The 11,975-nt window shown below is 55.6% G+C and overlaps 1 protein-coding gene across 1 annotated transcript; it reads right to left on the bottom strand.

Annotated features, from left to right (window-relative positions):
- Positions 1 to 84: 84 nt before the first annotated feature.
- tbc1d9b (TBC1 domain family member 9b) lies at positions 85 to 10,885 on the bottom strand. Its single transcript, XM_086178791.1, has 23 exons — positions 10,676 to 10,885; positions 9,582 to 9,692; positions 9,220 to 9,338; positions 8,917 to 9,148; positions 8,107 to 8,365; positions 7,832 to 8,039; positions 7,512 to 7,709; positions 7,296 to 7,430; positions 6,957 to 7,107; positions 6,667 to 6,881; positions 6,245 to 6,362; positions 5,569 to 5,771; positions 5,375 to 5,457; positions 5,088 to 5,217; positions 4,911 to 5,009; positions 4,772 to 4,840; positions 4,334 to 4,574; positions 2,817 to 2,882; positions 2,683 to 2,751; positions 2,337 to 2,393; positions 1,481 to 1,516; positions 1,252 to 1,346; positions 85 to 1,160 (listed from the first exon to the last, which is right to left on the bottom strand). Exons 1-23 carry the CDS (start codon positions 10,791 to 10,793, stop codon positions 549 to 551), a joined length of 3,624 nt encoding a protein of 1,207 aa, XP_086034917.1. The 5' UTR covers positions 10,794 to 10,885; the 3' UTR covers positions 85 to 548.
- Positions 10,886 to 11,975: the final 1,090 nt, after the last annotated feature.

Below are 11,975 nucleotides of genomic sequence, written 5' to 3'. Positions count from 1 at the left end.
TTTTGAAATGTAGGTTAAACAAAGTTTTCAATAAAAGTGAGCCATGTCCAATCCGGATCAGGCAGTTGATTTGGATGGGTTTACTTTCAAATCGACAAGAAACTTTTTTATTTCATAAAAGTGCTGCGACGGGTAAACTTTGACCTCACGTACATGATGCCACATATGAAGAAGTTGACCTTATTACAGGAGATAATACAAATCAATAGAAAGATTGGACAGGACCCTCTGAAGTCATCGGCCTGAACAGGAAGTCTCAGGAGATAAACAAAGAGCCAATAAACGAAAGTCTGCACGTGCGAACTCGGCCGTCAACATGAATACGATTAATGATCAAACGCGTTACGTTTCTTCAGAGACACCGAGAAGAAATGTTTCCTGGAACGAAGGTTCAAAAGGAAGTCTGGACGCGGGCGGCGCTCGGGGTCCCCGAGGGCGTTCCGGGTCCTTCCGAGTCCACCTGGATGCTTCTGGGCTCCTGGGTTAAATAAGCGGAGTAAAGAGAGGACGCTCCGAACAGGAAGTGGTGTCGCGGGCGAGGCCAGACATTAGACGGCGGGCGGGGGGGCTTCGTGGTCGGAGGCAGAACTGGTCTGGCGCTCCACGGCTCGCTGCGCCTTGCAGGAGGCCATCTTGAAGCGGACGTCTCTCTTCCTTTCAAAGTAATCCACCAACGGCGGCTCGGTCAGCAACGACGCCAGAACCTGCTCGAAGCTGATGGACCAATCGGTGTCGAGCACGCTGCCCCGCCTCCGGTCGCCCCGGCCGATCAGAGCGGGGGTGTCGTTGACGTCCTCGCACTGCGGAGAGCCGGAGCTCCCCGGCGAAAAGGAGGACGCTGACGTGTCGTCTCTGGTGTCCTCGTCCGACGCCGCCTCCAGCTGGGCGTCGGCCAGCGCCCTCAACACCTGCGTCTCCGCCGGTGAGTCCGGCGCCGTCGCCGCCTCAGCGGCGGGCCGGACCAACACGCTGGGCGGGGGCTCGGCGGGGCGCGGGGCCGGGCCCGCCTTTCGGCCGCCGTGGTTGTTGAACTTCTTGCCCACCTCTCCGATACGCAGCAGCAGGCTGGCCACTGTAGCGATGGAGTGGTAGAGGGCCTGCTCACCTGGATCCTCGCTGAACATGTTGTACAGTGTCTTACACATTTCGATGAACTGCTCCTGAAACACACACACACACACACACACACTGTATACACACACACACACACCCACAGGGGCAGGTCCGGATCAGGTGGGGACCAGGTCTGACCTGGTTCATGCGGGGCAGGTCCTTGATGGTCTCCCTGGGGGGCTCCTTCTCTCTGGCCCACATCCTCAGGTAGTACCTGTAGTCCTTGACCTTGTCTTTGGGACCAACGAGGCAGAGCAGAGTGTCAGCGTTAACTCTGGAGCAGCCGACCAATCGGAGAGCCCCCTGACCCTGACAACCACAACCGTGGCATCAAGTGTGGCGACGGTCACAACAATGACGGCTTTACCTTTGAGCTCCTCCCCGGCGTCCGGAGGCTCCTCTCCTGCCAAGACAACATGCTTCCGATCACCATCGTCACCAACACCGCCTTCATCACCTCATCTCCTGCACCGCGTCTTTGCCTCGCGGGCACTCGACTCCCCACTGCCGCTGAGCAAAGTGCTCTCGGCTTTAACCGCAGCGCCATGAGGCGCTGACAGGTGCTGGTAAGAGACAAACCCTGGGAAATGACCCATGTCACCAGTCCCCAGTTACTCGTCACAGGTCAGCGGTCCTGAGTCCCTGGTTACTAGTCACAGGTCAGCGATCCTGGGTCCCCGGTTACTAGACACCCGTCCCCAGTTACTAGTCACAGGTCAGCGGTCCTGAGTCCCTGGTTACTAGTCACAGGTCAGCGATCCTGGGTCCCTGGTTACTAGACACCATTCCCCAGTTACTAGTCACAGGTCAGCGGTTGTGAGAACCTGCTGACTTGTCACAGGTCAGTGGTCCTGAGTTCACGATTACTAGACACCAGTCCCCAGTTACTAGTCACAGGTCAGCGGTCGTGAGAACCTGCTGACTCGTCACAGGTCAGTGGTCCTGAGTCCCCGGTTACGAGACACCAGTCCCCAGTTACTAGTCACAGGTCAGCGGCGTTCAGGAACCATGGGTCTCCAACAGGACAATGCTAGTCTTCAGTGGCTTGAAGTCTCTGTCACTTTTCCAACAATGATCTCAAAGCATCTGGAGATGTTCTGAGCGATAAGGTGCAGAACCTCCAGAGACAGTGAGGGAACTCTGTGGGTCATTCAGGCCAAGGCCTGTTGACATGAGGTTACGTTATTTCCCCAACAAAGGCTTCCCATCACAAATTTACAAACCTGAGGTCACCTCCTGCTGCCCAGGTGAGTCTGGACTAGACAGAGAGGAGGAAGCTTCTGGAAGGACAGATGGAGCAGGAAGAGGAGAGGAAACATCCAGTTAGTAAAAGGTCTGTTCATGCTGAGCAGAAACACGGGCGCCACTCAAACCCTCGGAGATCTCGTTGGAACGGATTTCCACACGACTGTTTTCAAAATGATGGAACAAATATTTACCACACGTTTCCATGGTGACTGAACTTGAAGCTCCAGTGAGTCATTGGTCTGCTATTCAGATTCTCTATTATTAGGTAGGGCTGAAAGGTTAGGTGTGTGTGTGTGTGTTTGTGTGTGTCCCTGTGTTCACCTGCAGAGAGGTCATCAGTGAAGAAGTGTGTGGCTTCCAGAGCAGACTCCGCCTCCTCGGGACAAAGAACTGCAACAGAAACACGTTAGGTGGATCTCCACATCGCCATGGACCGTCTGCTTGACACGTCTCACCAGGTGGGAGGTGGAGTTTGTAGAGCAGCTTCAGTTTGTCTGTCATGTCACCATGGTACATCCCACCTGTGCAAGCACACACACACACACACACACACACACACACACACACACACACACACACACACGCACACACACAGACAAAGCTCTGATGACATCATTGCTCACAAACCTCCTTTTCCGAACATGTGAGCTGTTCTTCAGGTGACCCGGTTTGACCCCCGGTCCATCTTTGGTTCTCCTCATCCTTCCACGCTACAATCGTCCGGTCTCTGCCGACAATCGGGAGGCATCTCCCACAAGTTTATAAAAATCAATTCAAGCCGCTTCAGAACACACAGGTTCTCTGGTTCCTCCTCCCTCCCCCAGAGGTCCCATGCAGACCATGTCTATGATCGGCTCGTATCTTACTCCTCGGGTCACTGGTTACCGAGAACGCGTTCACCTTGCTTCCCGTGGTTTCATGCGCCTGTCTGGACGTTTGAGCTGCGTGTCAAACACAGTCTGATTGATAGCTGTAAAACGCTAATTAGCCGAGTTAAATCCCATCAGCTACGCTAACAACGTTAGCGATGAGGTGGCTCGGCTCGACGTGTAAGTCTTTGGTTTTTACTGACGGTTCTTCTCATTTCCAGGTGCTTCTCTTCCCCTGGGGTCTGAACATCTACAGCTACAGTCATGGAGAGGGGAAAGGGTCTAATCTCTGCCGCTGTCTGTGCTTCCGGACAGCATCTCAACACACCCATTTTGTGTTTCACAGGGGTGAGACTTGGCCTGATCGGGACAATTCTTCTTACGGCGCACAGGAGCCTTCGGATGTGACCGCGGAGGATTGTCAGGTGGGGCGCGGTGCCTCCACGTCACCGCCGAAGACAGCAGGACCACAGCAGGACCACACACACACCACGGCACACACCTCTGAGCGGTCTGAGTGCACCTGTGCTGCTTCCACAATTCCACAATATCACTCCACGTTCAGGTCATCACCCGCCTCTGCTGTCTCTCTTCTCCTTGTTTGTCCCAGCCCGCACACATCCTGCCTATCTTTGTTTATTCTATTTACTTCTATTTATTTTTGTCACTCTATCACTATTGTTATTCATTTCAATTTTTGTTTTTTTCACTCTCGCTGTACCTTGTTGTCTATTTATTTGTGGATTTTTTTTGTCTTGCTATCTTCTGCCTTTCTATTTCTATTTCAATTCATATTTATTTACTTTTATTACTTATATTGACGTTATAACTATTAGGCTGCTGTGATCCCCTATGGGGATCAATAAAGTTTATCTTATCTTATCTGTCTTATAATACACTGCGCACACTCTAACATCTGAGCCCTCGTCATGTCAGGAAGGAGATGATGGGCAAACGGATGGGGTTTTCCAGGACGCGTGGGAACCCTGTTCGTCGGTAACCAGCGGCAGGGACGCAGCGGAGGTCAAGAGCTTCGGATCTACGGCGAAAGGAACATCTGGAAAATCCAGCCGCGAGTTGTCGTTTGCGGCGTGTGAACCCACTGAGTCCGGTGATGAATTCCTTGAAGTTCACCAGTCCGTCCTGGTTTTGGTCCAAGATCCTGAAGAGCCGGGAGGCCAGCGTGGCGGTGTGGCCCCCGCAGACCCAGGGGCCGAGGGCGGCGAACAGCTGGGCGAACTGGCTGGCGTCTATGCGGTACTGCTCCAGGTAGGGCAGGCTGGGGTCGTGGCGCTCGGCGGCAGAGCTGGCGGAGCCCCAGTAACAGCTGGTCATGTGTTTGGACTGAAAGCACAGTCACAGCGCCGGTCAGTGACCTGCACGCCGTCTGTCAACACCAGCCATCACATCAACACCTAATGGACCGGCAGCTGAGTAAACACTCCAGCAAAACACTTCGTGCAAAGTTCAACGGAAGAATTAGCTTCCATTGAAGAAACGGGAACCAGATCAGATGTTTGAGAGCGTCAGAAGGTTCCCACCTTGAAGAGGCAGTAAAGATCTTCCAGCTCCTCGATGCTGAAGGCCGACTCGGTCATCATCGCTCGTACCTGCGACACACACCCGTCAGGGCCCTGTCCGCCTCAGCGCGTTAGCATGAGCACTCAGCGTCACACCGACCACGCTTCTCTTGGCTGTGTCCTCCAGGGACTGGATGACCTTCAACCGCTGCCTGAACCTCATCTGCTCGATGACATCGGATCGAAGGCTGCCGAACTTCTACATGTGTAACGAACAGAAACCAGCGATTAGACCGGCCGAAGTCCAGGAATTAGATAGCGCTCCATGACGTGTGACCTCATATGAAGACTTGATCAGGTCGAAGATGTCAATCTCAGGAGGGGGTTCATCTCCACTGGTCAACAACGCATGAAGGTGAGGGATGGGCGGCGCCACAGTCTGCTTATTCACCACGTTATCCAGGTACCTGCCCACACACACACACAGCCCATTCTACTGCTGGAACAGAACCTGGAACCTTCTTGCTCAGAGGCAGAAGTTGGACCGTTAACCCACTGCGGTACCATCTCTGAAGGCTCATCTGCCTGTGCCTTCACACTGAACACGGGTCACGGGACCAGTACCTGCCCAGGATGGTCATGGCCTCTCCTTCGTCACCGCAGGCCAGTAGGGCGTCCATGTTGTCATGGAGGACCGCCAGCGCCACCTGCAGGGGAGAGGAGGCCCTCACCTCGGGTTGCATTCATCCAGTGTTCACTTACTGTGACTCCTTGGGTCAACCTCGATGTTTGGGGATGTTATCGAAATGCCGACCAACCTGGAAGATGACCTTCACCCCCTCATAGAAGAAACAGTCCACCAGCAGCACAGCGCTGTCAAAGGGCATCACGGACAGGAAGAGCGTGAGGAACCAGGACAAGCTGATGGTGGAGATGACCCCAAGCTCCTGCATGTGTTCATGGAGGGGGGGCAGGAACACCCGGGTCAGGTCTTCAAACACCCCCTGGTCCACCAGAGCTCCTGCAGACACACACACCGAGTCAGGGCTCACACCAGATCCAGTGTGTGTGTGTGTGTCCATGTGTATGTGTGTGTGTGTGTGTTTGTGTGTGTCAGCAGGTCCATGGTTTTTAAACTAACGAGTCGATGGCCATCATCCATCGGTTGTTGACGTCATAAATCCTGACGATCACAACACGGCAACTGAACTTCCTTCCTAGCCCTCATGTTGCCATGGTGACGTATCGTTGGACCCCTGGTTATCTAAAACCATCTGCTGGAGGACGTTACACCAGCACGGGGCTGAAGACTGACACTGGAGCTGGACATTGAGATGAGAACTGAGACCTTCAGAAGCTCTGAATCCATACAATTCTGGGTTTTTACTGACATCTACATCTGGCATTCAGTTTGCACGTGAGCACAGCTGAGGAGAGCTGAAGCTCCTGAGAGCTCACAGAAGCTCCTGAGAGCTCACAGGTCCTGTCACTGACCTACAACTCTGGTGTTGTAGTAGTCAGGCAGCATGCGCTCACACAGCGCCACCAGAAGCCAGAAAGCCTCCTCCTCCGTGCAGAAGAGAAGCAGGACAGACGTCACGATGTTCATTGCCTGAGGAGCACAACGACAATCAGTGTCAATGTAACATCTCAAAGACAAGGGCCACTAGAGATCAGCACCACAAAAGGACAGAGACGATAGGGGGCCCCAGGGGTCCGGGCTTCGTGAGAACCCAAGAGGTTCAGGACCCTTAGATATCCTGACCCCCATGAGGCTACAGAGGTAACGAGGGCTCCAGAAGCCCAAAGCTCCAGATGACCACCTCGGTTGTTATCCACTAATTTGAAATCTGCTAGGACCCGCGGGGCCTCTTGAGGGCCCTCAGTCCCCTAAGATCAGTGAGCTGCGAGGTGACCTGGCAGTATCCGATGCCCGGGTTGCGGTGGGCGTAGGCGGTGAGGACGCGGCGCAGGGCTGCGATGCCGGTCTCGTTCTGGAAGGCTCTGTGTTCAGGCATCGAGCGGTGAAGGTCACGTTCAATCTCCTCAGAGGCCAATGAGCACAGACCCATGGCCTGGTCCACCAGGTCAGAGTAGTAGCCAGGGTGGGTCGCCATCTCATTCTGGGCTCCTATGGGAAACGAAGCAAGCCATGAGTTCGCGCATAGCCAGCGAGAGGGTGAGGGAAAGGTGCTTGACAAGATACCAGAGAACAGCAGCCATAGCTCCCCCCGCAGGCGTTCCGGGATCCCGTTGAGGACCAGGTCTCGTGTCCTGGAGGTCCGATACATACAGACGCCGCGTCCGAATTCAGAGAAGTGGATGTTCCATGCCTCCTCCTTCATCTTCTCCTTCATCTGCAACCCATGAAGCACCATGGCCAGAGTCAAAGCCCCACCTTGGATCATGCCAACCCCTTGTGGACCCCAGACCACCACTACGCCAACACCGTAATGAGCGGCAGACATCCCTCCAGCCCCATCCGCGCTGGCCCTATAGGTGGAGTCCCAAGACCTGTCCGTGACCGCCGAGGACTCAAACTCACAGCTTTGGGCCCCAGGTCCTCTGGAGCGTCACGCCGGTAGAGCTGCAGCAGACCCTGGTGTGCCGTGGGCAGACCAGCATGGTAATGATGCCCCTTGTGGACGGAGTCTGCGGACGAGGACGAGGGCACGGACCCCTGAGGACGGACACGAACCCCATCAGCAGGAGGGCGAGCCGCAAGCCAGACTCACCGCGCCGAGATGTTCCCGATACCCACCGAGAGTCCCGTGAGAGAAGACGGGCTGCCGTCGCCCCACGAGCTGTCGGGCGTCCTTTGCAGGAAATCTGAGATCCGCTGAACCAGGAAGTCCCGATCTTTGAGGTTGGCGAACAAGAAGTTCATCTTGTTCTTAGTGCTGATGGAGACAGGACACGGAAGGACACTGCTGCTGTCCGCCTTCTCCACTATGGACACCTGAGGAGGAGATGATTACGGCGGAAATGTCATCGGAGGCCGTTCATTCACTGTCACTATCTTCCCGGCTGGTAGTCGCCGTGGAGCTGGCGAAGACGACAGCGACGAGGCGCGTCACGTACCTCTCGAAGAGGGATGATGAGCTGACACACATCTTCTTCTCTGCTGTTGAAGCAGATGTAGTTGTTGGAGATGAACAGCTGTCCAACGACGTGCATCTTCACGAAGGGCGCCCACAGCGTGCAGTCCGTGTGTCCGTCCAGACGTTCGTCCGGAGTCAAACGGAACATGGCGCGGTAGCGCTCGTTCTTCGCCCGCGCGTCCAGGTCCCTGCGGTCAAAGGAGGAGAAGGTGAGTGCGATGGTCGGACGTTTGGGGACAATGACGGAGGGCGGACCTCTTGAGTGCAGAGACATTCTTGAGGGTCTTGGGGGCTTTGGGCAGCGAGAGGTCGGCGGCGAACGCCTCATTGTCCAGCAGCTGGCGCATGGCGATGTTGGCGAGCTGCTCCATCAATTTGAAGGTGTCGTTGATGTTCAGGAACATGGAGAAGTAATGTTCTGTGTAGCGGGTGCTGACACGGACGCACTCCGGGAACACCAGCTTGGCGTTCTTCTCCAGCTGGGTGACCTCGGTCCAGGGAACCACCAGGGTCACTGCCAGGGAACAAAGGGCGTTAACCATCTGATTGAGGTCACGGTCCCAAGATTCCTCCTGCTGCCTAAAGAAGCACCTCTGCTGCGAGCAAATACATCTGGTGGTTAAAGAAAAGCTCTACCTCCTGGTGCACACAGCAGGATTTTCTGGTAGGGACAGGAGGTCAAATGGTCTTTTTTCCCCACTGACCTCCTCTGACAGAAACACTCGAAGCTTCCAGGAGAAACTGACCGAGTCTTCAATTCACTACATTTATATTATATCTACAGAACTATGTATTGACTGTTTCTGGACTGTGGGAGGAGATCCCAGAGAGACCCCAGGCCCACGCAGGGAGAACGCAGACACTCGGCAGATACCCTGCGGAGATCCGACCAGGACCCTTCTTGCTGTGAGACCGCAGCCCCACTCTGACTGCCTGGAAGCCCAGCCACAGAAATCAGGACATTCTGACCCGTTCCAGGTCTGCAGTCTGGACTCTGGTGCCCCGGCTCCTCCTGTCTCCAGGTTTCATTAGACATGGATTGGTTGGAGATGTTCTGGGGCATACCTTCCTTTCCAAGCAGCAGGGAGTAGAAGCCCAGATGGTTGACTGACAGGTAGAGCCATCCCTGCCGCGGCACTCGGCCTTTCCAGTAGCTGCAGGAATAATAATTCACCAGCTTCTCCTCCTCCGGCATCCGAAACAACTTCCGCATCTTCAGTTCCGCCTCCCGAAACTTCCCGCAGTCCTCCTCCTCTTCCGACCCTGGCTTCAGACGGTTCTCCTCGGCGATGATTCCCTGCAGGGAGCGATATCAGCGGCTGGCGGGGAGGCACGGGCGCTCCGAGGAGTCAGTAGGACCCGGCTTACCGAGATCTTCCCTCTGACGAAGGTGGTCACGTCATCGTCGCTGTCAAAGATGGAGACCGTCTGCAGCAGGTTGGACTCCAGCCAGTCCCAGTGCTCCGTGATCTCCTTCCTGGACGCACCTGCCAGTCACAGCGGAGGGTCACACAAGTACGCCTGAATCCACAACAGTCTGGACGGTTACCACAGTCCGGTCAGTCCGCCCCGGGTCGGCCCCTGAAATTCCGGTCTGGATCAGTCCTACACAGTCCGGTCTGGATCGGACCCTCGCGGCCCAGTCCGGACGGTTCCGAGGGTCCGGGAGTCTGCACGAGCGCAGCGCACGCAACTAGGGTTTCCCTCGGCGGAGCCGAGTCCAGACTCACCACAGGCAATGTTCCAGTAGATCTGGGAGTCAGCCGTCTGCAGCAGGATCCTGTAAGGAGCCACTCTAGCGCTGGAGTCCAGAACCACATCCAGAGTCCCGACCAAGAGACCTGCTCAGGTGCCCGGGTTCATGAGTGAGAAGGTGGAGAGACAAACCAGGATCAAAACGGGAAGAACGATACAACGGTAACGCAGATGTCCTGCATGAACAGGTCAGACGACACGCTAAACTCCTACGTCATCAGAGCTCAGAGGTTCTTCTGTGTGATCTAGACCCGTGATATCACAGGGACGGTCTGACACTCTGATGGAGGTGCTTATCATCCCAGACGGCTCCCCATCAAAAGGCGATACGTCCAATAGCGGGTTCTCCAGAGGTGGATCACGAGACCCCACCAGCCCCGAACCCTTTGCAGGTCACCAGGTCAACCTCCGAACGTGGAACTGAAACTAGCGAGGACTCGAACATCTGCAGGGGACAGAAACCCTCAACGGAGACTCCGAGACCACTGGTGGAGGTTCTAACGACGACATCACCGACCCTCCCCACCTGGACCGGCAACCCCCAGCAGGTCTACGCTCCCACTCCCATCTCCAACGAGAGAAAGTCCAGCTGCCCCCGTCAGGTGGACAGCTCTTCCCCTCACATATGATGGCCTGTTTTGGACAGGGGTCCAAACGGTAAATTTCCAAGCTCTGACTGGACCTGGTTCTCAGCACCTTGATAGTGGTAAGGATGCTGGCTTGCTATTTGGGAGACTTGTGACTTCTGGTCCTGCTACGGCAGCCCGACGATCCGATCCGACGCTCCAGCTGCGGCCGCAGAGCCGGCCTGGACCAGGGGGGCAGGAGGTCCGGGTCGGGTCTCGGACCGGACGGGAGGCGTCCGACTGATCGATAACTTGTGATCAGGTCTTGTCCGCACGGCGCCAAGGAGATGGTTCAGGTGTAAAAAGCTAAGAGTCGGAGGCTTACTTTAACCTAATCTAACCTAACCTAGCCGAGCCGAGCCGAGCCGAGCCGAGCCGAGTCGAGCCGAGTCGAGCCGGGCCGGGCCGGGAGTGTTCAGCAGCGGCCCCGGATGCGGACTCACCGGACAGCCCCCCGCCGCGGCCGTGCCCGCGCCTCCTCTGCAGGATAAAGAAGGGATTGGCCCGCTCCGACACCCAGAGCGCCCCGGCCAGCAGCACCTCCTCCGGCTGGATCCACATGACTCCCCGCCGGACGCGTCCCTTCCGCCGCCCACGGTCACAGCCGCACTGCCGTTGTTGTTGTCGTCCGAGTCTCCTGACTCTGCATCACTTCCGGGTGTGACGACGCAGCGTAAGCTGCGTCATGACGTCACAGGACGCTCGGTTTGAACGGAGCATCGGCCGGTTGGATCCAAACCCCTGAACCTGAGCAGGAGCTTCTGAAGAAGGATCATCTCAAAGTTGATACGGACAGGATGTTTACACCTCATAGTGTCATCTAGAACCGCATATCTGGCCAGTTTGAACAAATAACGTCTCATTCCGTCTGTAACCTAATGAGCACATGAAGTGTCATCTCAACCTGGATGTTCTCTGCCTTCATGTAGGAAATTCCACCTGACGCACAGAATATTCGACAACTCACACGTCACCATTATAGTGACCTTGAACTGTGTGTGTGTGTGTGTTTGTGTGTTTGTGTTCGAGGTTCGAGGCCCTCTCCTCTTCTGCCTGTACACAACATCGCTTGGTTCTGTCATTCGCTCCCGTGGCTTCCCTTACCACCGCTATCTTACCACTCTTATCACTCTCTTACCACGACACGGCAGATCCCGTCCTTCCCTCCGTCAGAAACACAGGTGGAAACCTGAATTGCAGCTTGCCTGTCCGACATCTCAGATTGGATGGCGACTAACCACCTGAAGTTCAACCCAGACAAGACTGAGCTTCTCTTTCTCCCGGGGAAAGGTTGTCCGCAGAGACCTGGCCGTCACCATCGACAGCACCGTGGTAAGGCTGACCACAACGATGAGAAACCTGGGTGTGGTCCTAGACAACCAACTGTCGTTCTCAGCAAACGTTGCAGTGGTCGCAAGTTCCTGCAGATTCCTCCTTCACAACATCTGGAAGAATCACAGATTCCTCACGGAGGATACGGTGCAGATACTCATCCAGGCTCTAGTCATCTCTGGTCTGGACCACTGCATCTCCCTCCTTGCCGGTGACCGTCAGGGCTCTGGAGCTTCTTCAGAAAGCAGCAGCCCACCTGGTGTTCAACCGTCCCAAATTCTTCCACCCACTCCCCTTCTTATGTCCCTTCACTGGCTCGAGGTAGCCGCCAGCATCAAATCCAAGACCCTGGTGCTCGTCTACCCGGCGCTGAATGTGACGCCCCGTCTTATCTCCAGGATATGGTCCAGC

This window comes from Fistularia commersonii, chromosome 31 (genome assembly GCF_037954325.1).
Source record: "Fistularia commersonii isolate RoL2024-O1a breed Wild chromosome 31, RoL_Fcom_v1.0, whole genome shotgun sequence".
Lineage (NCBI taxonomy): Eukaryota > Metazoa > Chordata > Actinopteri > Syngnathiformes > Fistulariidae > Fistularia > Fistularia commersonii.
The sequence above is the reverse complement of the archived record's forward strand: the minus strand, read 5'-3'. Positions and strand labels throughout refer to the sequence as shown.

Coding starts and splice junctions, on each gene's coding strand:
- tbc1d9b (XM_086178791.1), bottom strand. CDS start 10,793: ATGTGGATCCAGCCGGAGGAGGTGCTGCTGGCCGGGGCGCTCTGGGTG. Junction 9,693..10,675: donor CCGCGGCGGGGGGCTGTCCG/GTGAGTCCGCAT, acceptor GCACCTGAGCAG/GTCTCTTGGTCGGGACTCTG. Junction 8,366..8,916: donor CCTGCTGCTTGGAAAGGAAG/GTATGCCCCAGA, acceptor GTTCCCTGGCAG/TGACCCTGGTGGTTCCCTGG.